Source organism: Nelusetta ayraudi, unplaced genomic scaffold (genome assembly GCF_046127955.1).
Source record: "Nelusetta ayraudi isolate G7.1 ecotype Tasmania unplaced genomic scaffold, CSIRO-AGI_Nayr_v1 ptg000134l, whole genome shotgun sequence".
Classification (NCBI taxonomy): Eukaryota; Metazoa; Chordata; class Actinopteri; order Tetraodontiformes; family Monacanthidae; genus Nelusetta; species Nelusetta ayraudi.
The window spans coordinates 1,007,501-1,032,310 of NW_027466184.1; the positions used below are offsets into that span (position 1 = coordinate 1,007,501).

General features: G+C 46.7%; 3 protein-coding genes across 11 annotated transcripts in view; 1 reads left to right on the forward strand and 2 right to left on the reverse strand.

The window, feature by feature from the left end:
* Positions 1 to 4,086, reverse strand: part of helz (helicase with zinc finger) — a 51,828-nt gene extending 47,742 nt beyond the window's left edge. For all 8 annotated transcript variants that reach the window (XM_076051230.1, XM_076051237.1, XM_076051236.1 and 5 more), the window contains exon 1: positions 3,994 to 4,086. The gene's annotated coding sequence lies outside the window, so the exon portion shown is untranslated. The remainder of the gene's footprint in view (positions 1 to 3,993) is intronic.
* An 816-nt stretch (positions 4,087 to 4,902) lies between these two features.
* On the reverse strand, positions 4,903 to 9,072 carry psmd12 (proteasome 26S subunit, non-ATPase 12). Its single transcript, XM_076051251.1, has 11 exons — positions 8,875 to 9,072; positions 8,411 to 8,470; positions 7,965 to 8,093; positions 7,748 to 7,855; positions 7,548 to 7,652; positions 7,265 to 7,414; positions 7,028 to 7,162; positions 6,395 to 6,507; positions 6,107 to 6,281; positions 5,892 to 5,969; positions 4,903 to 5,665 (listed from the first exon to the last, which is right to left on the reverse strand). The coding sequence occupies exons 1-11, from the start codon at positions 8,980 to 8,982 to the stop codon at positions 5,456 to 5,458; spliced, it is 1,371 nt and encodes a 456-aa protein (XP_075907366.1). The 5' UTR covers positions 8,983 to 9,072; the 3' UTR covers positions 4,903 to 5,455.
* A 4,236-nt stretch (positions 9,073 to 13,308) lies between these two features.
* The window catches only part of LOC142904880 (cytoplasmic phosphatidylinositol transfer protein 1-like), a 52,106-nt gene continuing 40,604 nt past the window's right edge, over positions 13,309 to 24,810 (forward strand). Inside the window, exon 1 of one of the 2 annotated variants that reach the window (XM_076051256.1) lies at positions 13,309 to 13,680. In XM_076051256.1, coding sequence (XP_075907371.1) covers positions 13,633 to 13,680 — 48 coding nt within the window. In that variant the 5' untranslated portion in view covers positions 13,309 to 13,632. The remainder of the gene's footprint in view (positions 13,681 to 24,810) is intronic. The other variant, XM_076051255.1, reaches the window with a different exon arrangement.

Genomic DNA, 24,810 nt, shown 5'->3' on the forward strand with positions numbered 1-24,810 from the left:
GTGGGTGGAAGGACAAAAGAAAAAAAGAAAAAAAAAAACGCTACAACCAACCACTTTATGGCACAATTATGAATAAAAGATCAAATTTAGTTCCCCCCCCCAAAAAACACGCGACAATATTTGCTTTGCGATGGGTGTGTGGACAGCGAGGTTTTTCGGATCTTCTTCTAAAGAAACTAATCGTGATGAAACATGCTCTTGCGAAGCAGTGAAATTAGGTCGAACAGGAAGAATATTAAACTTCCTCAACCACAACCACCGAGACACGAGCGGCGTGCGACCCTCCACACGAGGTCCGACCAGGGGTTCGAAACTGTTGCGCCACAAAACCAAGGGCAGATTATTTTTATTCTTTCCCTCCCTTTCTCTCTACCCACCCACCCACCCACCCACAACTGACCTGTTCTCACGGGGAAGAGCCTCGAGGTCGGAGATAAAAACAAATGGTCATGGTGACAACCCTCCGATAGCGGAGGAACACGGCGACCCGCTCCGACCCCCCCCCCCCAACTGACTCAACTTGGCCCAAAGTCTTGTGACACTGGGCCCACCGTCCACCACCACTGCCCCCCTCGGCTTCCTCCCAGGGGGGCCGCTGCGTTTCCATTCGGGACCAAATGGAATGTGACCGTGTGACGACGTGTAGCCGTTTCACAGGGCTGTGCGATTAATCCATTTGAAATCGAAATCAGATTTTTTTTTTATTTTTTTTTTTAGTCGTAACGATGTTCGTAACGGTGTTCATGCGTCCGGGTTGGCGCCTCTTGGGTACCGTAGTCCTCCTCCTCCTCCGCCCCCGAGAAGCTGTTGACTGGACACCTATGTTTACTGGCATCTGCACTAGCTAGCCACAGCAGGTGTTAAAACCAGGAAGTGATTCCGTTTGCTGCCCTCAACACTACCTGGGAAATTAGTTTTCCGAAGTCGCATACAACGCGCACGTGTCGCGTTTTTGTAGCATATGTAACGAGATTTACCACCCCCCCCCCCAAAAAAAAAAATAAATCGAAATTTTTCGTAGGAAAAAAAAAAAAAAAAAAAATCGGGATTTTATTTTTGATCAAAATCACCCAGCCCTGCTGTTCTATTAGAGGGAGGTGTTGGGGCGGGGGAGGGGTGGGGCGGACGTGTCGGTTCAGCAGAGGGGAAGAAAAACAGTGGTGGATTTGAAGCAGGGGTTATCCACGGTCAAATCCAACATCTGCCTGCCGGTGGATCTGCAGTCTGGCCGGCTGCGGACGGGGATCCGGTATCTTTGCCCCTCCAGACAGCCGACGCACCTGTCGCCAACGGCCAATGAAAACGGAGGAGGCGGGATTTCGGGGGAAATCGCTGCGATGTCAAAAACGTCGACCGTGGTGGCGGAGGAAGGAAGGAGGCGGCGCGGAAGAAAGTGGACAGCCCACCGGGCAGAAGAACCAGAGTCGGGCTGGAGCGGTGATTCTCAGCCTCTGAGTCGGAGACTCTTTATTGCTTATTTATTTTCTTTATTTTTAAAGGTCCAGAGTGCAATATTTGGCTTGATTTATGAATTTTATACATTTCATATACGGCTAATAAATACACTCATAAAAGTGTATACTGGCACTGGCAGTATAATAAAAGTCATTGGATTTCTCTACCCTTAGATCGGTTCTCATATATATATATATAATATATAATATACATTTAGCAAGAGGGGTCTCCGCCATCTTGTGCCGCCATTTTTTAAATTTTTTTTTTTTGAAGGAAGCCCATCCCGACAGCGGCGCCGAGACCTTTGAATATGTACCTGCTGTGAAAGCTGTGCGGCGAGTCCCAGCACAACAATATTCTGCCCGACCGGGAGGGGAAATTCAGCCCAAACTGCACCAGGACAGACAGCAGAGCAGCGGCTCCACTTTTGTTTGCTTTTCCCTGCAGTAAACGAGATCTTTCTTTTTCTTATCAGGATGCCGAGGCCGGGTCTAACCGGACGGCATAACTTAAAGTTGAAAAAAAATAAAATAAAAAAAAAGTCAAACCCCAACTGAAAAAAATAAATAAATAAACACTGCCGACGGGCGACGCGACGCACGACTTTGCACTCCGGCGAAGGTTCGTTCTCCGCCATGTAAAGAAAAAACATTTCCCCCAAAGAAGAAGAAGAAGAAGAAGAGGGGAAAAAAAGAGAACCGCAGAGCAAGCCGACTGCCTTTAAACCCCGAAACATTAATTTGAGGAACAACTACAAAGTTGTCAACTACACATATGAGCCGACGACTCAAACGGCACCTGTTGTTCCGTGGGGGGGGGGGCATTTGGCTCCGCGCTAAGCCCAGAATGTCACAGGTGGACTCAGACATGAGACTTTCCTCGCACCGTCTGCATTTTCTAAAAAAGAAACGACAACATGGAACTTTCCACACTTTTTTGTCTAGCTTCCCGCTGAGACTGCTGCTGCCTTCACCGACCGTCCGTTCATCTACGTGGTGCCACTCCCAGGAGGAGGAGCCAACACATGGCAGGAGGTGCAGTCACTGACCTGATGATGATGATGATGATGATGATGATGGGGTATCAGCGCCCTCTGTGACGTCACAAAGGCTTGATTTCCCGAGCTGCGCAGCTTAACCGAAGCAAGCAAATAACAGATGGGACTTCTCTCGCGCACCGACAGGCCAGAGAGAAGTGCAGTCTGCAAAACGCTCGGACGTTTAAAAGAGAGTAGCCAGAACGTCGACATCAGCATTCACCCAGTCAGGATGCACGTGATGCGTTTAGGTGCGCGCGCGAAAGTGGGAGCTTTGGTGGAAACTTTTTTTTTTTTTTTTTTTTTTTTTTTGCTGTGAAAAACCAAAAAGCTGATCGCCGTGCAACGCTGCTTCCTCTACACCCCGAAGGTTCGTTCACACCAACTTCCTGCAGAGTTTCACACTTGGTGTCACAGCAGTAGCAGCAGCAGAAGCAGCAGCAGCAGCAGCAGAAGCAGCCTCCGTCACTTGATGCTCCTGTTGTGCTTGGACAGCCGCCACCTCTGGCGGGGGGGAAACAACAACTACTTTGGCGGGACACGGCGGTGGGAGGACACCGCTGCTGGTTGTAAATGTCCCGTCGTAAAAATACATACAGCCGCGGCGCAGTTTGAAGGGGAAGACATCTAATTTTATAGCTGGCCAGCGGTGGGGGGGGGGGGCGGCGGCGGATCAACCATCAACCGGATTCACTTTGACAGCGGGTGACGCGCAATCACGGTCAGCGGCAAATGTGCAAAAAAAAAAAAATAAATAGAAGAAAAAAAAAACGAGGCACCTGCGAGCAAAACTTGCAAATGTCGCCGATCTTAACGTGACAGCGCACGTAAAATCAACTGATAGGACTCGACTCGCTTGATTCCCACCCGCCTCCCACTCCTTCACCCCCGACCGTCGGATAGTTCATGTCGCTGTTCGCCTGCTAAACTTGTTATGACTATGCCTGCAAGTCCGGTGGTGGCGATGACGGCGGCGGCGGACCTGCGAAGCCCCGAAAAACGTCCCCACTGGACGCGGTCGGCCAGACCGCCGGCACGTTAACCAGGCGCTGCCGCAACGAGAGAAAAAAAAAAGAAGCAACGGGCGTGCGTAGCTGAGAATTAGCTTGCTAGCCACAGTACGGCCTTCCCCCCTCATCTACCTTTGGCACCCAAGTGGCAAGCTCCCATCAAGAAGGGCTAGTTAGCGGGCTGACTCTCGGGCTGGGCTTGTTGCTGTTAGCGAGCGAGCTATCGGGCAAGCTAGCTAGCTAGCTAGCCGAGCTGGCTGGCTGACTGGCTGGCTAAGCTAGCTTCGGGTTCGCCGAAACAAAACGGGTTCGGGCCTGCGAGCTTGGCCTCGCTGTTTGAGCTCGTTTCACGGGTGTGACACGGCGCCGCCGCACACGCACGCAGCGACGAGAGCCTCCGGCGTCCTACGGACCCGCGGAGGGGCTCCGTGGCGTCGGCGGCGCGCCGAGAGAGACGTGCGAGGGGGCTGAAAATGGGAAGTCAACACTTACCTAGCTTTACTTTCTACGCCATCTTGGATCCACTTGTCAGACCATCGCAAAGCATAGTGGGATGTACGACCTGAAGGTTGAGGGGAGGGGGGAATGGGGGCGGGGGTGGCGCTGCTGCTCGCTCTCGGTGTGTGTGTGTGTGTGTGTGTGTGTGTGTGTGTGTGTGTGTGTGTGTGTGTGTGTGTGTGTTCGTCCGTCCGTCCGTAGATGGCTGCGCTCCTCATAATAAATAAAGATGCGTTTGAGAACACAATTTCGCGTAATCACACAGTTCATTTACAGTTCGGTGAATGAAAGTTTTTTATTTATTAGTATTTGTTGCTGAAGGATAATCCTACTTGCTAGCAGCTCTCCAAATATCCCGCCATATTACCCCCGAGGACCTTGTTGTTTTGATGTTTTGTTTGTTTGGTCTGCCAGAAAATGAAATGGCAATAAAATGGAGCCGACAAACTGACTGTGCAGCTCGTACCTCGAAGACACACTACGCAGAAAGGGAAGGGAGCAATGTGTCCTGAGGGCAAAAATCTTGTTTCGGTTTGTTTGTATTATTAATGATTGTCAACAATGTGCATCACAATCAAAACACAAATCTCTCATGTAGATAACGAGCAAACGTCATTTGACTGTGTGACTCTGTCTCCTGGTGCATATATTTACAGTTTTTGGCCTCTTTGAATGGTTGTTTTGCACCCAAGTGACCTAAACCTTTACATTACTGCACTGTAAACAGCACAGTTGGGCCTTTAAACTACATGGAGGTGGACTAGCTTGTTGTTTCCATGGCGTACGTCCTTATCCTAAGGATATTTTCGAGGATGTCATGACAGGGTCAACGTACGTGTGTGTGTGCGTGTGTGTTGTGCTTCACTCATGCCTCCAATTAAAAAAAAAGAACAAAAGCCGCTATTGTTAACCAGCTGTGAGGAGTTTATTGTTTACATTTTTTAAGCATACACATACATACAAAAATCATTCATAGGCATGTTTTGATGGAGCAAAAAACTAGTTTGCTCGAGGCGACTTTGAGGTGGAGACCGGAGACGAACGTGAACCGACTCGTTTGCAGAATTGTGGGAAAAAAACGAATTCATAATTGAGAAATTTAGAGTCGCACCACAAAAAAACCATGAGACTAACTCAACTATTTTGGTTTCTGCCATATGATGCTGAGGCAACGAGGAGCATTTGGAGATCCAGTCTATTATGACAGTGGGGTGGGGTTGGGGGGGGCATGTACGCTCATGTTTGTGATACAGTTGACGGTACAAAAAAAGAACGAGACGGGCTGCCTGTTTCCCTCCCAATGATAAACTCACTGGAACTCATTGTGCCTTTGTACAGTCCATCGGTATACTGTGTGTTGTCAGAAACATCTCCACACCGGTGGGGCGGGGGGTACAAATATGAGCAAAAAGACAAAACCAAAGAAATAGTAAGAATGCACTGCACGGCGGCCCTTTCACTGCAGGTTGTGGATCATCTCCTCCTTGGCGATGAGGTGCGTGGTCTTGTTGACCAGCGACATGAGCGAGTTGAGTTTGTGCGACCAGTCGTTGAGCAGGTCGTTGGGGTCTTTGGGCCTCTGGAAGTTGATGATGCCAGCCAGCCGGTCCACCTTGGCGTAGATGGTCTTGTTGACCACCAGAGTGGAGAGGAACTCCTCCGATTCCTGGCGTGGGAGGAGAGCGGTTCAGTTTGAGTCAGAGGGACGTGCAAAAAAAAAAAAAAAAAAAAAAAAAAAAAAAAAAAAGGCCTCATTTTAATGGACCGACTTGACTCCGAGTCAAGTCGGTCCAATAAAATGGTTTAATCCAAAAATAATATTTGGCTTTGACTGTCAGCTTCACACGGCAGTTCTTAAAGTGAGAGACGAGGATGAGGATGAGGATGCTTACGTCGACGGAGAGGTCGAGGAGTCCGGCCATCCTCTTCATAGTGATTCTGGTGTAATACTTGGCCATTATTCTTATGTTCTGTGGGCACAGGGACAATGTCATTAACATGTGTATATATATCGACTGTTTACAGGACAAAAAAAAAAGATGCTGCGCCAAATTAACATGCAAGACCAAACAAACACCGGAGACAACTGAACTCGTGCAGCACTCACGTGTTCCACCACTCTGTTCTTCAGATCCTTCCACCTCTTCTCGCCCTCCTCTGTGTAGGTGAAGACGTCTGTGGCGGGGCTGTCGGCCGAGCCCTCACGCAGCTCCTTCCCATAATCCTCCACCAGGGAGGCCCAGCGCATCAGCTCCATGGTGGTGAACTGTTTCAGAAGGTCCCTGAGAATGAAGAAAGATGACCGGAGGTGAGGAACGTTTTACTTCTCCTTGAACTCACAAACACGTCAGCGTTTGCTCCAAATGCACTGCCATGGTGATTGTGCAAGTCTCACTTGTATTTGGGGATTTCTTCCAGCTTCTTGTCCGCGCTGATTCTGTGCACGAGGTCCGACTGCTCATTGTCGTACGGTGAGAGGATGACGTACAGCACCACGCTCTTCAGGGCCTGAGACACAAAGGTGACTTTGTGAAGTTGTGGCAAAGGATGGCTTGATAAAAGACCAGCAGTTTTACTATTAGCGCCACTACTCTTAAACCGGCGTTTCTCAACTGGTGGGTCGCGACCCCAAAAGTGTGTCGCAGCTTCATGGGTAGTTTCCCTTTTTTATTTTACTTTTTTTGACTTCTTTTTCAAAGAAAAAGAGTTTTAAAATATATATACTTATAGAGAAAATGTTTGGCAATTTATTTTGCAGGACACACAATTCTATTTAAACATTTCAATAATTTATTTAATAGACATGACAGAAAGTGGGCTTGCGTTTTTATATTTTTGTGTAATAAATTTGGGTTGCGACTTCATGATAAGGTAAAAAGTGTGGGTCCTGAGACTCCACCACTTGAGAACCACTGACCTAGAGGATTCACTGTTAAAAATACTACCACTACTAATAATACTACTAATGACTATCATAATAAATCTATCAAGAGACATTGATTTATATACATAAAAACCACCTCTGTACCTGTTGCCACTTGCTGCTTTCCTCCAAGATGCATGGGGTGTCGTAGATGGCCCGGTAGTGCTTGCAGATGGACAGGTAGGAGCCCTCGTGCTGATCCACCTGGATCATCAGGTTGTAGTACTTCAGCTTCGACTCCTGCAGCGTCAAGATTGGGTGGGAAAAGAATGTCAGCAGTGAACTGGGCCTTTAATCTCCCCAGTTGCCTGAACATTTAGAGAGCCAGTTGGCGTCGCCCACCTCTGTGCCCTCCTCTTGGAAGAACTTTGTGTTTATCTTCTTGCTGATGATCTGGGTGCGAATGTAATCCTTGACAGCGATGCAAAGCCTCATCTGGTCGAGGATGAACTCCACCTTCTCCTTCTTCTCCATGGAGCCATACGTCTCCACCTGCATCAAAACACTCACTGTCGTTTCGCTGCTTGCTCACACTTCAGCTTTGTGTCCAAATTAAAAGCCAAGCTGAGACTTCCAATAATGTAACAACATGTTGTTTTCTATTTTTTTTTTTTTTTTTATATACCTGCAGTTCTTGAAGAATGGAAGCCGCCTCTTTGACATCACCGCTCTGCTCCTTGATGTTGGCCAAGGTCTTTGTAAGCCTAGCGCGCTCGATCTCTACGTAGATCTGTAAAGAGCACAAGTCGTGTTCAATGAGAAAACTGGCTCTGAAGACATCAATCAAAACGTGTGTCACAGTCATTTTCTGGTGTTTTTCCAGACCTTTCCAGCAGTTACAGTGCGGAGCGTGTCAATGAGCCTCAGCTTGATGGTCAGATCTGTCATAGTGTCCACATACTTGTAACATTCCTGCACCATCTTGGCAACAGCCTGATGAGGAAAGAGGGCAGAACAAAAATGTAATGAAACACCAGTCTCATGTCCGTTGATTTATTTTCCAGGAGAAGAGGTGAAGCGTGAGCAGCAGTGCGTGTCGTACCTGCTTTAGCTGACTCCTCCTTTTGGTGAGCAACATGATGTTTTCATTCAGGGCGTCCCAGTCCTTGGCTCCATAGCACATCTGGACCACAGCCACCAGGATTCTGGAGGTTGACACCATATCGGACGCCTGATTCAAGATGTAAAAGAAAAAATAAAGTCAGTGCACAGTTAATGGAAAGCTCATATAGATGTTGTTTGAGTGAAGCAGAGATGTGAGAACCGGAGTTACCATAATACATGCATGAGTATACATGACATAACGAATACTCGCATACAGCACTGTAATCAATGTGAAGGTAAGTCAAAGTTTATATTGTCCAAGATCTTAGCTATTTTTAAAGAGCAAAACAAATATCTTAAAGTGAACTCGTTTTTATTTAAGTTCGTCTGTATTATCCAATGACTTGATACCATCGACCGTCGCAGGAAAGACAGACAGCTTACCGTTCTGGTTTGCTTCTCCAGCGACAACAAACTCTCGATGGCCTCCTGCAGCTTCCCCTCCTAAAAATCAAGCGACACACAAACTTAGTGGAGAGGCAGATCATATTAACTTTGTTCGCACTTATTTATTCGCTGCACTTTTCCAGGTTGCTTGTTTCGCGTTTGCAGCATACTGCCAACAACTGTGCTGTCCAGTCGACTACTACGCTATTTAGCACCAGTGCCAGTAAGACAGGAGATACTGGAAATGTGTCCACTTTGAGTTTTACATAAACATTTCTGCTTTTGTTTTGTTTTATTATTATTATTATTATTATTATTATTATTATTATTATTTTTAGCTAGGAATGTTTTTGTCGTCTTTTCGGGTGATGCTAAACAGCGAGAGTTAGCTTTGATGCTAGCAGAGCGGTCGTGAAGCACCATGACTCAGCCGGCGTCGGCCTCATTCACACTATGCTTACTTTAGCCATTTTTTCGCATTCCGGGAGTCGCTGGTCTACAGTCGAACTGTAGTCGACCTCCATCTTCACGATCTTCCCATCGGACCTCTCTGAACGTTCCTCGGACATCTTTTCGGCTTTCAGGTAACGATAATAGACGGCGCTATCCTTCCTCAGACACTCAGTCCAGCACTATGCCGTCAATTGAACGGGACTGGTGAGCGACCAATCAGAGGAGAGAGTCGAATAGCTGACCGCGGCGCCTCAAGGACCCACTAAGGACCCGTCGGGGTGACTGAAAAGAAACGAAAAATACATATTTCAACGTACATTGATCAAATAACAACGTTCCACAATGTCCAAAGGATAAGACTAACAGTATGGGGGATGGAATGAGTTTACCCTAGACCTTCCATGATTGGGAAGCTTACTTGGGATCGGACGAGTACTTTCTCGCTGTCAACTGAATAGCTGCGATTATGTGTAATGGCCCTTCTTAACCAGTAGGTGTCCTCATTTCCCCCCCAACAATAATATCTTGCTTCCATCGTGCATTTTTGCCCTCACAGTTCAACGCTTTGAACGGGGCCAATGTCCTCATGAGCGAAAAGTTAAATGTAGGTCAGTGATTTTCCTGCTCTGGCAGAGAAAACTGCCCTGAAGCCCTCATCTAAAATCAGCAGACCTCAGCTGGGCTGACCGAGTGGAAGTGACTCAAAGAACAAGATCTATGCTTTTGAGCTCACTTTTCAAGGGCATCAAGAGAGGTTAAGAAGAATTTGCCAAACATGATCATACGCAGATAATTTATAGATTTTTCTGTAGCAACGTAGTTGCTGAGCAAAGGTTAAACACGCTGATTCTTTCCTCATTACTGTTCTGGAGATTACACATTGGTTTATCGCTCCTAAAAATGAACGATAAATTGGACTTTATTCAGCCTTCACCTTAGTCGAAGCAACACAAGCCCTTTTGGAGTAACCAGGTCATGATTAGGTTACTGCTTCTTTTCAGACACAACTCACATGAGCGGCCCCGTCACTGTCCCGTGGCATTTTGCCTCAAGGTCACAGGTTAAGATAGGCACAAAAAAAAAATGAAAGCTTGGCCTGGTGTCATGCACAAAAAGTACAATGAATAACAACTTTTGAGGAGTGTCTGATTTCCCTCGGAGACATGTCTGTAAAACCTACAGACATCCGCTGAACACAGGACGTCTTTGTGCTACTGATGACGTCCACGGAACACAAGGATGCTCAGGTTTTCCCCTCCCCTCGGCCCTCCGTGGAAATTGCTTACTTACCGTGTTAAAAAATTTGCCGTGCAGTTTATGCCAGTGTTTAAATCGTGATTTCATTTGGGGGCAAGAAGCATGTGCTGCACATTTGTGCTGAATCTTTGGGGAAAGCCTTTAGTGAACGAGAGTGGCCAAGCAGCCTGGCTGCATTCACTCTTTCTCTCTCTCTTTCTCTCCCTCTCTCTCTCTCTCTCACACACACACGGGTCTTGAAATATCTGTAGGCTTATTGTTTCCATAATTACTTGTTTGTTTTTTTAAGCAAAACAAGTTGATGCCACAATACTGTATATAATTATTATTATATTCAATTTACAATGTTTTTTTTCCCCAGCCCACACTGTCGAAAATCAACCGCACATGATTGATTATCCAGAGAAAATGTCTCAGAAAGCACCACATCACCCTCTGAATATAGAATGGATGAGATGGGACATTTACGTTTGCTTGAAGACCAACGTAATATTTGCAGACGAGAGACAAACAAGTGTTTTCCGAATTTGTTGTACATTTTTTACTGTGTCCTCCTTTAAAAGCAACAGAGGTATCGCTTTGAAGTTACTGTATCTCATGTGGTCTAATTTAATTCAGTATGCGGTTATTACTGTGGCAAGGCACTCGCATATATTCCACAGTTGACCCTGCAATAAAAAGGTGCCACGCGGTTACTTTCTGAGATTAAATTGTCCCAGTCCAAGCAAATGTTTCCAGAGGCTGTGCCACCGAGAATGACAGCACTGCGCAAATCTGGCTGAAGGGGCCTCGTGCACAATCAGCATCTTTAGAAACTGAATGACTGCACTGTGACTTCAGATGACACACATTGCAGGAAATCTTGAACTGTTAAAATAAAGCATTCAAATTTCTTTGGGCACACAGGAAGCATGAAGTGGTGTACAATTAATATGGTGACGTTATGTATGTATTTTTACACATAGCCACTGTGGGTGAAATGTAAAGGACGGTAACACCTCCGTGAAGTGACACATCTTGAGTAAGTGATGAGAATGTAGCTGCACCAGGACCAGCTAGCTTGTTTTTTTTTTCTTCTTTTTTTTTTACAAAACGAGATTGTTATGTCTGAGACCACAACAAAGACCATTGAGGCCCGAGACAACACTCAGACCAAATAAAAGTGGCCTCCTGAAAACCGTGCTATAAAAATAAATTGGACTGGATTAGACCTTTATCAAGTAGTACAACACTGCCTCAGGGTGACCGGATGTCTCCCCTAGATATTAGAGGACATCATGTCGATTCGTCCTCCTGATGAGTGAGAAACCAAGGCAACACTGTCTCTCTCTCTTTCTCTCTCTCTCTCGTGTTGCGACTGGTGGAGAACCAAAACAGCGCAGAGTCAACAGGAACTTCCGTCAGTGCGCTCCGGCTGAGGTTGACGCTTGTCAACTTTCTCAGCCTCGACGTGAAGCGCGCGCGGTGTCGCCGTGTGACCAAGGACACGCTGCCCGGAGCGCCGCAGAGTATAGCGCCGTTTCGAGAGCTGCGGTCCGCCCGAAGGAAGTTTCCACCACGTCAAAAACATCGTATATCAGCGGGGCCGCGGCCTGATGTGAAACCGCGTGAATTTTCCGACACCTCCCCCTCTGAAGGGGGCGACTCTGAAAAAATGTGCCTGGAAGTGGGCTACTGTCTTTTTGTCTGTTTTTATTCTACACACTGTAATGCAAAACAGCTGAGCTACTGCACTGAAAGAGGGACAGGCGGTTTAAAAAAAAAAAAAAAAAAAAAAGAGAGAGAGAAAAAAGAGAAAAAAGTAAAACATAGTTTTTGCATCAACGTTTCCTGAGCACTGGTCCAGCGGGAAGCCACGTTCGGCCAACCCGCGCAAGGCACTGTCACTTCCTGGAAAATAGATCTTCATATTAATGGTTTCTCAAAATGACTTGAATTTATTGTCAATAAATTTTCTTCTTCTTCTTCTTCTTCTTCTTCTTCTTCTTCTTCTTCTTCTTCTTCTTCTTCTTCTTCTTCTTCTTCTATGCCATTGGATGGAATCAAGCCTGTGACCTTCTCGGCGCAGGCTGCAGTGCTAAAACTGCTGCACCACCGCTTACCACCAACAGAATCAAATATTGACTTTGATATAGAATATTTAGTATTTTCTCATGTGGACCATCAGTGTATTTTAATTAAGGCTAATAATCACTACTGCAGGTCTACTTAGCAGTGATCCCGTCTGTATCCTCATCTTTTCCTTTTGTTTATAGGTACAGTATGGGTATGTGGATACATGTCTATATTACGGCTGCAACTAATGATTGTTTTTGTTTTCTCGACTAATATATTGATTCTTTTTTGATTAGTCGATTAGTCACAATTATCTTCTTTATTTTCACCACCTATTTTGGACTTCTGTTTAATCTAACTTACTTAAATCTTCACACCTGTGTTATACTGTTGTACTCAAACAGCATACGTTTTAAAACAAATATATAAAAAATGATGACACACAAAGCATTTATCTGTGACTAGTTGGTATATTTTCAATGTTTTTTGAGCAGAACCGTTGACAAGAGGGTAGCCCTGCCGGAGTCCAACATGCATTAGGAACAAATCTGACAGCAATGCGAACCAGACCCCTACTTTGATCAAAAAGGGACTGAACGGCCCTTAACAGAGGGCCCCGGACTCCATATTCCTGGAGCGCCCCCCAAAGATGCCTTGAAGGACACAATCGAATGCCTTCTCCAAATCCACAAAGCACATGTGAAACGTTTGGGGGCGAACTCCCATAAAGCCTTGAGTACCCGGCATAGAGTGTGAAGCTTGTCCAGTGTGAAGCTTGTCCAGTGTTCCGCGACCCAGACGGAACCCGCATTGTCTCTCCTGAATCCAAGGTTCGACAATCGGCTGTATCCTCCTCTCCAGTACCCTGGAATAGACTTTACCAAGGGAGGTTGAGGAGTGTGATCCCCCTAGAGTTACAGCACTCCCTCCGGTCTCCCATCTTGAAAAGTGGAACCACCACACGGGTCTGCCAATTCAAAGGCACTTTCTTTCATTTTAGAATTTCGAAATGAAAAAAAAAGAAAAAAAAAGTCCATACTCTTATTCTGAAGGGCCCCATCGTAGGTTTCCGACTGCGGGGACCACCTCCGTCCTCTCGCTTGACTCCCCCCTCTCACTAGAGGAGTGGGACGAACCAGGGGCTCAGCTCACTATCTCACTCACTCCGGCCGCGGCGTGCCTCACCAGATAACGGTCCCCCGCGTGCGTCGACGTGAGAAGTCGGGCGCCACTCGCGCAGCGCCTCCTAAAGCCCGGGAAACAAGCAAACAAAGCGAGCCGTGCCACATGCGCTGACACGCCACGCGGGCTCTCGCGCACGAACCGTCGGTCGGTCGGTTAGGTCGACGGCGGAGGAGGTGAAGGAGGAGGAGGAGGAGGAAGAAGAAGAGGAGGAGGAGGAGGAGGCGGCAGCGGCACACGGACCCGGCGTGAGGACCTCACAGCAGGCGAAGATGTTGCTGAAGGAGTACCGGATATGCATGCCGCTGACGGTGGAGGAGGTGAGTGGAGCCGCTCCGCTGGTCCCGGGTGAGGTTGAATGAATGTCAGGAGTGAGTCGAGGAGTGACTTTCACCCCCCCCCCCCCAAAAAAAAAAACAAAACAAAAAAAACAAAACAAAACAAAACAGAAAACAAAACAAAACAAAAAGACAAAAAACAAAACAAAACAAAACAAAACCCAAAACAAAAAGAAAACATCCCGGTAAACAACACATGACCCAGACAGACATGTGGCCACGAGTGGGACATGTCAACACACATGAACTTTTCTTTCTTTCTATCTTTCGAATTTCTTCAGGAGATCATGAATCATCTATCTATCTATCTATCTATCTATCTATCTATCTGTCTATCTATCTTTTTCTTGTCCCTTCTCAGCGCTACATTGTAGCGAGATCAAACTCAGAAAAGTGCTTCTCAGCGACACTGGCAGGCTGCTGCGCGGTTCACAAGTGTTTCTCGCTCTCTCTCTCTCTCTCTCTCTCTCTCTCTCTCTCTCTCTCTCTCTCTCTCTCTCTCTCTCTCGACAGAGTGAACGTGTGTGTTTATGAATTTATTGAACGTGTAACGTGTGAGTAATGTGCAGTTGTTGTGTCGTCACAGAGAGACCGCGTTGTGTGTCGCGCGTCGTGTGACAAAGCCTTGCGGCTTCAGTTGTTCAGTTGTTGTCAGTTGCTCTTCAACCGAGCGCGCGCGCGGGTCTCACCTGCTGACCAGGAGAGTGTCGTTCCTCACGCGCGTTGTGCGTGCTCCTCGCAGCAGGTGCAATTGCTGCTGCCGCTGCCGCCGCCGCCGCCGTAACTGTCCGCATTTCATTCCACTCTTGTTGTTGTGTGTTGCGTGCGTGGCGAGCGGCGCGGTGCTAATTATAGGAGGTGGAGATGATGGTCGCCCTCCTGCGCTCAGTCAGTGAGACGACACCTTTCCTCCTACTCCCCTCCAACTGTTCTCCATGGGGTTGTTTACCCCCAGTGCCTGCTGTTGTTATTATTGTTTTCTTTCACTCAGCTGCAGCTCAGTGGTGGCAGGCGGGTGGAATGATCGCAGCAGCAGCAGCAGCAGCAGCAGCAGCAGCAGCAGCAGCAGCAGCAGCAACACTTCAGATGCTGGAATGGACACTTGCCTGGTCCCTGCAGGCGCATCATTAAGCTGTGAAGCAGCTTCGCCCCAGGAGGTCAATTGAAAGATGTTGCGCTTTGAATTGCAGTAGTTCAGTCTCAGAATGATCACAAGAATTTCTTGGAACACGCTGTTTGCATTTCTGTTTGCCTCGTCTGCAGCGTTTATCTGCGCGTAAACTGTACTTTTTGTTTATTCTTTGCTCTTAATGAAAAACCATCTCTAAGGACCAGTTAGGAGAAGTGTAAAGATGAGAGCGCTTTAAAGGCCCGTACCTGATGTAGCAGACCTGAGGTGGTGACCCTTGACCCCAGAACAGAAAAAGAACTTCCAGTTTCTAAAGGAGGGAGAGAGGAGGAGGAGGAGGAGGAGGAGGAGGAGGAGACGGTCAGGATTGAATCAATGATGGCGACGCAGCGACTCAGCAGAAATGTTTAGACAGTGGAAATTGGCCCTTTGTGATGTCACTAAGGGCGCTCATACCTCGCCCATCCAAGTGCCGATTGCCTCGTTTTTTTTTTTTGTTTTCGCGTCAACATTGAACACAGGGTTGAGTATATGCAGTTTTCTTTTATGATTCATAGCTTGTGGCTGTGTCATCAGAGTCCAGGGTGACGAGACAGGGTGGCAGGGTGAACGAGCTGGAAAAAAGTGGCGTGGGACGATTTCACGGCGAATGGAAATGTTGCGGGGTTGAACTGGTTTCCGTGTCCGGGAGCCGCCGAACGGGTCCTGAAAGCTGCGGCGGAGGAGAAACCACGTCTTCCTGGACAAAGAGGTGTTCACGTTGCATGTGTTCTTTGAGCGGCGTTGGTGTGAGCGTGTGCGGGCGCTTTTGCACGTGCATGCATTTAGACAAGCTCTTCATGTCGTCCCCTGTTTCAACCTTGAGCCGTTCACGCCTGACAGCCGCAGGAGGTCAGCAGCAGCAGCAGCAGCAGCAGCAGCAGCAGCAGCAGCAGCGCCGCCGCTGTGTCGTCTCGCCTGCAGCTCGACAACAGATGCTTGTCAGTTCGACTGTGTGGTCACACCTAATACCAATCATCTGTTTCACAAAGCGGAAGCAAAATACACGCAACAGGATTGAATGCAACAAAAAACACGCAGGCGAGGCTTTTTTTCTCGCGTTTGTTGTTTTTTTTTTTGCTTTTTGCAACAAAACGAAAATGAACTCTGATGAAACGAGAGGTTTGGTTGCGTGTCAATCTTCTGAAAGAGGGATCACTCGCCCTCGCTGTCGAGGGTGAAATGACACCTCAGAGCTCGCAGCATTTGAACGTTGCCCCCTCGGACCAATAAGAAGCCTCCGACTGGCCAAACTCTCTGCCACACCTCTCCTTCAGCTCCTTCCCGGCTGTCAAAGCACCTTCTGTGGGCCGCGGACAAAGGTACATTTCTGAAGTCTGAAGCGTTGCTTCAGTTCCACTGCAGGAAACTTTGGAATTTTTTCCTCCAATCTTCCAATTTTATTCCTTTTGGAGACAAAGTCCAAAATTTCAGACAGCCGGGAGTGTCGGGAAGAGCTTCTGTGGTCAGGAGCTGCTGCTGCTGCTGCTGCTGCTGCTGCTAGTGCTGCTGCTCCTTCTTATCGATGTCGTGCACATGGTCTTCCCCCACGTGGAGCCCGGGCTTCCTGTCCTGTCTGATGGATGGCTGTGGAGGTTACAAGGTTGGATTAAAGAAGGAAGCGGCCGAGCGGAAGAGTGGATGGAGTTTTGGGGGTGGGGGGGTGGGGGGTGGGGGGGGCGGAGCCACGGAACCGTCCTCGTCCACTGAGGAGCGGGATTTAGCGGACAGGCGGAGGAAGCGGACAAACGACCGGATGGGAAGGAAGTCCTGGGAGGCTTTTCCTTCATTTTCCTCCCAGAAACTCCCAGAGATGTTGGCTAATACTGTGTGTGTGTATGTGTGTGTGTGTGTGTGTGTGTGTGTGTGTGTGTGTTCACAAGACGTCACCGGGTCATGTGAGGTCAGGTCTGGGACGTTCCCGCCTGCCGTTCTGCGTCATCACAGTTGTGCAACGCCAGATGTGGGGAAACGCGTTTTACGCAGGTCCTGCAAAAGCAGCGTAGAGAGAAACGCTGGAAGCACTTAGTAACACAACACCGGTGTGGCGTGGGTGCAAGCTCCTCTCTCACTCCTTCTTTTGTCCTGCTAATCTTCTTCCTTCCCTTCCCTGTCTGGGTTTGTTCTTCCTGCGTCCGAGTGCTTCTTCTTACTTTTGACTTTTTTTCCCCGTTTCTTTTTATTTTTTGTGTCAAACGATTTGACTTTGCCGAGTGTTTCGTGCCCTTGTGTTAAAGCCGACAGTTTAACAACAGGAAGCTGCTATCTGCCGGCACAGGAAACGGTCCTGGATGTTACAGGATCGGACGCTTTCCGTTTTTTTGTTTCTATTCTTGTGATGTTAGCCATTAGCGACAAGCAGCCGTTTTTTTTTTTTTTTTTTTAATATTGTTTTAAATAGCAAAGTAACAAAAAAGTTGTTTTTTCAACTAGAGCTCAGTATCAGGTCAACTGTTTTCAAGTCTATCCTGGGCTCACTCTTTTTTTTTTAAACTTTGAAGAGATAAAATGTTTTGTTGATGGTTTTAGTTGTCGGAAAATCTCAAAACACTTCTGCTGCTTATTGAGGAAAATACAGGAAAAATACAAAAACAGTGAGCTGTATTGGCTCACTGTTATTACTATTATTGGCTTTAACCTTTGCTTACTTCCCTGAGAGAAGTCTTTTCTACATAGTGGTAAAAAACAAACTGCCTCAAGTGAATGTGATGACACTAACTGATATCATTTGTTGGCTGCTACAATTCAGCCAAACAAAGACCTATTGTCATGACACTTAACTGGAATGAGATTCACGGTTCCGCCCTAGAATCCGAAAATCTCGCTGCTTGAATCACCTCCCTCGCTCGGAATTCAGCTGTAGCTCCAACCACTTTAGCCAAGCAAGAGTCACTTTCTCTCCTTGTTGAAACCCAGTTTCTCAGCGGCCTTGTCCTGGGTGTTTTTTTTCTCTGCTTCTTCTACCTGGAGAGGACGGAGGTGGCTTGAGGTGGCTGGAGGTGCTGGAGATGGCTGGAGGTGGTGGAGGTGATGGAGGTGGCTGGAGGTGCGGGAGGTGATGGAGATGATGGAGGTAACTTGAGGTGACTTGGGGTGGCTTCTGGAGGTGGTGGAGGTGTTGGAGGTGGCTGGAGGTGGTGGAGGTGGTGGAGGTGGCTGGAGGTCCCGGGGATGAGGATGGATGTGCTCCCCGTTTCCCCACTGTGCTCAGACAGAGTCGCTGACTTTACCAGGTGCTGGACGCAGTGGATGAACAGCGTGAGGCGGTTGAATGGCAGCTGTTGCTTCTCCAGACTGTGGCCGTCTGCTCAGATTTTCTTTCCACTCTGGAATTTTTCCAGCTTCAGTCGCTTGGTGCTCCTCCAGAGCAGTCAGTTGTTTTTTTTTTTCCTTCCTCTTTCTCTCCCTCTCGCCTTGATTGATGATGCAAAGCACTTTGAGAAGGCTCTGGATGTGATTCAGCTTTTTACACATCAAAGCCCGATCGAGCGACTCAAATCCAAACGTTCAAGTCCAGGCTGATGATCTCAGACTGCGGCGCAATAATCTCAGCCTCTTCACTTGGAGCTGCTGATAAAAACAACCTGCGACTAGAGTGTTGAGGGACTTTAGAACCATTAGGTGGATGAGGGTGACTGCAGCCTGAAATGTCTGGATCCATCCACATGTGCATCCTGATGCAGTTTGTCAGAGCGCATTGAAGTCAGGCAGCAGCAGCGCTTGGCTCCACACCTCCTTTAACAACCTGCATTTTCAGCAATGTGTGTGTGTTTGTGTGTGTGTGTGTGTGTGTGTGTGTGTGTGTGTGTGTGTGTGTGTGTGTGTGTGTGTGTGTGTGTGGAGTGAACAGGTGGCTTTGGGTGCTGCTGCTGGCCGGCTGTGAAGACTAGATGGATGACTGCAGACCTGAGAGGATGTGTGACCGGCTGCTTGAATGATCCACATGTTGGTTCGTTCTGGCTGGAAGGGTGTGTGTGTGTGTGTGTGTGTGTGTGTGTGTGTGTGTGTGTGTGTGTGTGTGTGTGTGTGTGTGTGTGTGTGTGTGAGAGAGAGATCTCAGTAGTATATATATGTATGTGTATAGTAAGTATGTATATGTGTATGTATATGTATATGTATATAGTAAGTACGTATATATGTATGTATATGTATATATATAGTATAGTATACACTATATATAGTATGTGTACGTATGTATGTATATACACACACACATATGTATATACATATACAGTATATATATATATGTATATATATATATATATATATATATATATATATATATATATATGATCTGATATATGATCTGAGCTCCTGTTGCTCATTGCAGAAACCTGCAGAATATTAGATTTGTCCTGAGAGCTGGAGCCTGGGCGTATTGGGTTGTTGCAATATTAATCCCTTCAGTTGATTCCGTTCCCCCCAAAAAGTTGTCACGCTACTATTACTACTACTACTACTACTACTACTATTATTATTACTATTATTATTATTATTATTATTGTCATCATCCTCCGCTCATGTCCGGGAAACAGTGAAGCCACTTGTTCCTGATGGCTGCTGGTTGAAAACAAACAAAAAACCCTCCAACAGTTATCACAGTTCTGATAAAGGCCCTTTAACCAGCCGGGCTGTCGTGTCCCGCAGTGTGTTTCCATGACGCCGTGGCGCTCCAAGTTTCCGCAGCTTGGCCGGGAGGTCCAGGCTTCAGTCCAGACCCACCAAACTGCTCCTCTTGTCCTCCTTCCTCCTCCTCCTCCTCCTCCTCCTCCTCCTCCTGCCGTTTATTCTCCTCCCTAAAGAAGGTAATTAAAGCAGCCGGTGTCCTTGGAGAGCCGTCGTTCCGGAATTCTGATTGAACGACGTCATAAAAGTCGGCAGGCGCTGGAGGGAAATTATCCGTATTTGTACTCGTAGCAGGTCGGTGGTCGTTGTTGCCGAGTGTGAATCACGATTTTTTTGTATTACGTATTTATTTTTGTTTGGACTTTTATAGCCACTATGTACACTAAGGACGGATGGATGCGTGGCTGCGCAGGTGAAAGGCCACATTTCCTCCGAGCACTCGTGGGGCTTCTTTTGGTTTTTAAGCTTTTCCACCAGGTGGCGGTATCTGGTTCCAGGTACTCTTTTCTTTTTTCAATGCTTTTTTAGCACCTGCACGGCCGAGTCGAGCTGAAAATGTGATGTCAGCAGAGTGCAGGTCACTGCCGCCATTAAAAAAGCATCCAGACAAGACGACCAACAAGTGATCAACACGATCCGCCTTCATCTGTTGTGCGTTCCTCTCGGCGGCGGCAGGGAGGTGTCAGGCCTCTTCTTCTTCTTCTTCTTCTTCTTCTTCTTCTTCTTCTTCTTCTTCTTCTTCTTCTTCTCTCTTTGCCATCTGGTGCTATACATGACAATGCTGTGATTCAATCAATGTCCCATTTGCTGCCATTTACTCCTGTAGAGGAAACCGTAGCGGGCCGTGATGGACCATTATCCATGGATGAGGCCTTTTCTCATTTCCTAGATGGCTGTGTGAGTGCGTGTGTGTGTGTCTGTGTCTGTGTGTGAGTGTGTGATCATGCGTGTCAACTGCATGACCACTAAGGCCTTTGCTGTTTCGTAACAGCGGTTGGCCAAAGCTGTTGCACCTTTCTAAAGAGGGGAAACAGTTTTCTTTCTCTGTGCTTTACACACTCGCGGTTTCAATGAAACACTCGGACAAGGTGACAAAGACACAAAGGCACCAAATTCACCGGCTGAGTTTCCCTCGCCCCACCAGAAATGAGCCAAATCTAAGTAGCGTTATTTAGAGTAACATAATGGTAATGCCCCCCCCAAAAAACTCTTTAAACCTAAAAAAAAAAGAAAGAAAAGTTTTGACGATCTCGTGAGGATATTTTTTATTTATTTTATTTTTTTTCAGAGACTTCAATGGGAAAATGAGTGAGAAAGGGTCGGATGGAAAACCTTTGAAGCTGCTGGCAGAAAGGCAAACACAGGCCAAGATAATACAATCGTGAGATCTAATAAAAAGCTAATAAAGTGAGGAGACATTTTTATGAGATGCCATAAAAGTCAACCGCCCCTCTGATGGGAACACTTGCGAGTCGCAATCCCACCAAAGTTATCTTTCACAAAATATTTGATTTTGTGGAAAACTGTAATGGAAAATGCAGCTACGTGTCACATCTAGTTTTGGAAGTCTAGGCTAAAAGCAGCATCTAGTGGTCAGGAAGTGTATTACAAACACATTCATAGCTATTTATTTACTTTGCGGTCAGTGTTGCTAACGTTGTGTTATTATTTGCACTTAGTTGAGCGATTTTTGAGCTACTTCGGAGCCCCTTCTGAGCTGCTGACATTACAATTGGAGATTCTGACACTCGGCTGAGCCGCCAGAATCGAATTCGTGCCATTGATGGACGGAGATCCCACCAGCTGCTGATGGACAATGGGGATAATACGGGGGTGTTTTTTTTTTTTTTTTTTTCGTGCCTCTGATGGGTTTCATGCTGATCAGTATTGATCAGTGGTGAGACATTTGTGCTGACGACTAGATTTGGTTTTTCCATGAAAGTATTGCAGGATTATTATTTCCCCTCTCTCTCTCTCTCTGGCGTTGGAGACTCGCTGGTCTCTGGTCTGAACAAGAAGTTGGAGTTTGGATGCTGTTCTTGTTGGGTCTTTTCCTTGTAACCGTGGTTACTAAACATCACCCCCCCTTGCCTTTCCGGAGGGAAGAGAGGCCCGAGTCTCAATACAAATCAATGAATCACCCTCATCAACGTGTTTCTGTTGTGTTTACTTGATGCCTTTTTTTTTGATATCCTCCTCCAGAGAATTTGACCAAAACGCAACAGCGGAACCAGTGTGTAGCAACAGATTACAGACAGTATTGAATGAAACAAAGCCTCAATTCAGAAACGTTTCAATAATGTAATAATAATACCAGTAATAATAATTGTAATCAAATCAGTTCTTGGAATGGATTTGAATCAATGAATCACTTTTGACAGCATCTGACTTATCGCAGTGAAAATGCTGACGGATGTTGGAATCCGTAGCTTCTGTTGAATAATCCAGTTATTCAACTGGAGTTTTGGTGGAAGTGGTGGAGGAGGGGAACCTGGGCAGCGGTCGTGACGCAGAGGGAGACATCGAGTGTTGTCGTTGTCGACTAAAGAGTTGTGCGTTCCTCTCTGTAGTCGCTCTTCAGATGTATTTTTAGCGCCGCGCGGCACTGGAGTCTTTTGATTCGGCTCTTTTATAGCCGGCGTGTCGATCGGCCTGTCGATCCCGAGCCGACAGTCTCCCGCCACAGGAACACTGTCGTTTTTTGTTTTTTTTTCCGTGTGAGGTTGAGCTCAGAGAAACTGTTGCTTTGTCACTGTGGCGCTGCGGCTGTGAAGGCTAACTAGGTACTAGCTAGCTAGCTACCACAGCTGCGTTTAAATAGATTAGATTAGATTAGATTAGATTAGATTGAATTTTATTGATCCCAAATTGGGAAACTACACTGTTGCTGCAGTCAAAAGACAATACAAAAAGTGAAAATAGAAGAATAAAAATAAACTATACAGTAGTTACAGTTTACAGTTAAAAGTCGTAGTTACAAGATGTACAATAAAATATAAAAAAATCCAATCGATCTATGTACAACAAACCAAGGTGTGCAAAGGCCCCGTTTCTGTATTTAAGTAGAACTTAAACACAGAAATATTTCAGAGGAATTCTTTGGAATTTGATTCTTACTTTTTCAACTTGTCAGCATTTGCAGAGCTGTTAAGAAGATTATGCCGTAAATTCTCGTGTTTAATCAGGAAACCCACATGACTCCATCGATCGAAGACCAAATGTGAGACGAGTGTCTTCAAACAAGTTGTGACATTACAGACGAGGCTTCCATGAAATGTTCAACTTTTCTCATCCGTGACATTTTAGAATGATTTATTTCAATTTTTTTCAATTTCCCAACTGCAAAAACAAAAATGGGGTCCTCGGACGTGGACAGGCTGGAATCTAGCGTTGGAGGTGCATTGTGGGAGATGGAGTTCATGGTCGGTGTTTGGAAGGTGCAGTTTCGAGTGCCTGCAACTGCTTGCAATCCGTTTTGCAAAGGAAGCCATCGGTAGGTTCTCTGGCGGGGGAGGAGGGGGCTTGTGGAGCCGGGGACGAGAAAACAGTGCCGGTCACTGTGGCAGGCTGCAGCCCACGCACAGGTGCAGCACGTCCACGGGAGTGAGAGGAAAAAACTCTCAGCGCAGCCCACACACACACACACACACACACACACACACACACACACACACACACACACACAGTGAAAGTTGCACGCCTGCACTAAGTAGACGAGGGGCTATAGATAGAAATATATTGCTGGCACACTTCATTATATCTGTGGTTGGTTTCCATGGCGACCGGTGCCATCCGTCGCTGCCATTACCCCCCCCCCCCCCCCGGCTGGCAGTGGCGCTGGATTATAGTGATTACAGTGTAAAACCATCCCTGGGATAACTGTCAAATAATGAGGCAGATGATGGAGTCGTACCTGCAGGGATTTGTCGCCAGTCGTGTATTTTTCAGCTCCGGCGCGTCAAGGTGGACCAGGATGTGATGGAGGATGTCACAGGTAAAAAAAATAAAAAATTCGGAAAAAACAAACCAACGACAACCCCAAGCCGCTAATCTGTCGCTGCCAGCAGGCAGGATGTCGCTGCAGGGGGGTACTTTTTTTTTTTTTTTTTTTTTTTTACAAGCGAGCTGTTTAATGCGCTATAAATGCTCGATAACGCAGGAATTGAGGAGCCACTTGGTGACGCCGCCAGAGTTCTCAGCAGGAATCACCACCAACGTGAGGCCGAGGTGTGTTTGCATTGACTCAAATGGAGGTTTCACACCACTGACTTCCCTTACCGTGAATCAATAGAAAATTCAAGTTTGCTTTTCCTTTTTTTCTTTTTAGTTGTTTTTGTGTGGTCTTGGCTGGAAGGATGCCTGTGTTATGAGGGGAAATGCAAATATAATAATAATATAAAAATACATAATATCCATAGATCAAGGATCTATCACTTTCACTTGTCCTGTCTGGCCATATTGACAAGCAGAAATGTGAATGTTTTTTATGATGGCTGACAGCTTTATTCTCAAAGGTAGAGTTTATGACCCCAGAGTGTGAATCACACAGGTCGGTTCAGGAACTACCCGTTGAGTGGTTTGATTATATTATTATGTAGTGATATTCTAGCCATGACCGGACTGATGGAGGGATAGGGAGTGAGAAAGAGAATAGAAAGGGGATGTAAGTGAGGGGCAAAGAAGGTCTGGGGGGGGGGGGGGTTGAGAGGGGACCGAGAGGGATAGAGAAAGCAACCGGCAACAATACAAGTACTGTGTAAAAAAAAAAACAGATATTAATTTGCATAGTTAATTATCAAATAATGTGCTAATTCAAATAATAAACAGATTAACTAATGAGCAAAAAGAATAAGATCAATACACATCCAAAAAAAGATAACCACCAAATAAGTAAGGCAATGAATGTGTATGTGTGCGTGCGCATGAGTGTACAGATGTGCGTGCATGTGTGCGAGTCTGTGCTTGGGTGTGCGAGTGTTTTAATGTGTGTGTCTATATGTTTGTCTGTGTGTGTGTGTGTGTGTGTGTCACAACCTCCATGCTGACACAACCTCCTTGGCTGATTGCCACACCTGTTCCCAGTCTGCAATCTACACACCTGTAGCTCATCAGCTGCAATCAGCTCCAACTCTCTCAAGCCCCAACTCAGCAGTCACTCTTTGCCAGATCGTCTTTGCACACATGCTAGCCTTTCTAGCACTTACCTCTGGACTGACTCCCCGGTGCCGACCCAGTTTGTCCTCGTGCCTGCCTGCCTGCCTGCCTGCCTTGGCCTTAGACCGATCACCTGGTTACAACTCATTCTGGCATTGATCCCC

Bases quoted from the DNA above. Each gene is read 5' to 3' on its own strand.
- psmd12 (XM_076051251.1), bottom strand. From the start codon at position 8,982: ATGTCCGAGGAACGTTCAGAGAGGTCCGATGGGAAGATCGTGAAGATG. The intron at 8,471-8,874 runs GTAAGCATAGTG...CTTGATTTTTAG, and splicing joins AATGCGAAAAAATGGCTAAA to GAGGGGAAGCTGCAGGAGGC. The intron at 5,970-6,106 runs GTGAGTGCTGCA...CTGTGCCCACAG, and splicing joins AGAACAGAGTGGTGGAACAC to AACATAAGAATAATGGCCAA.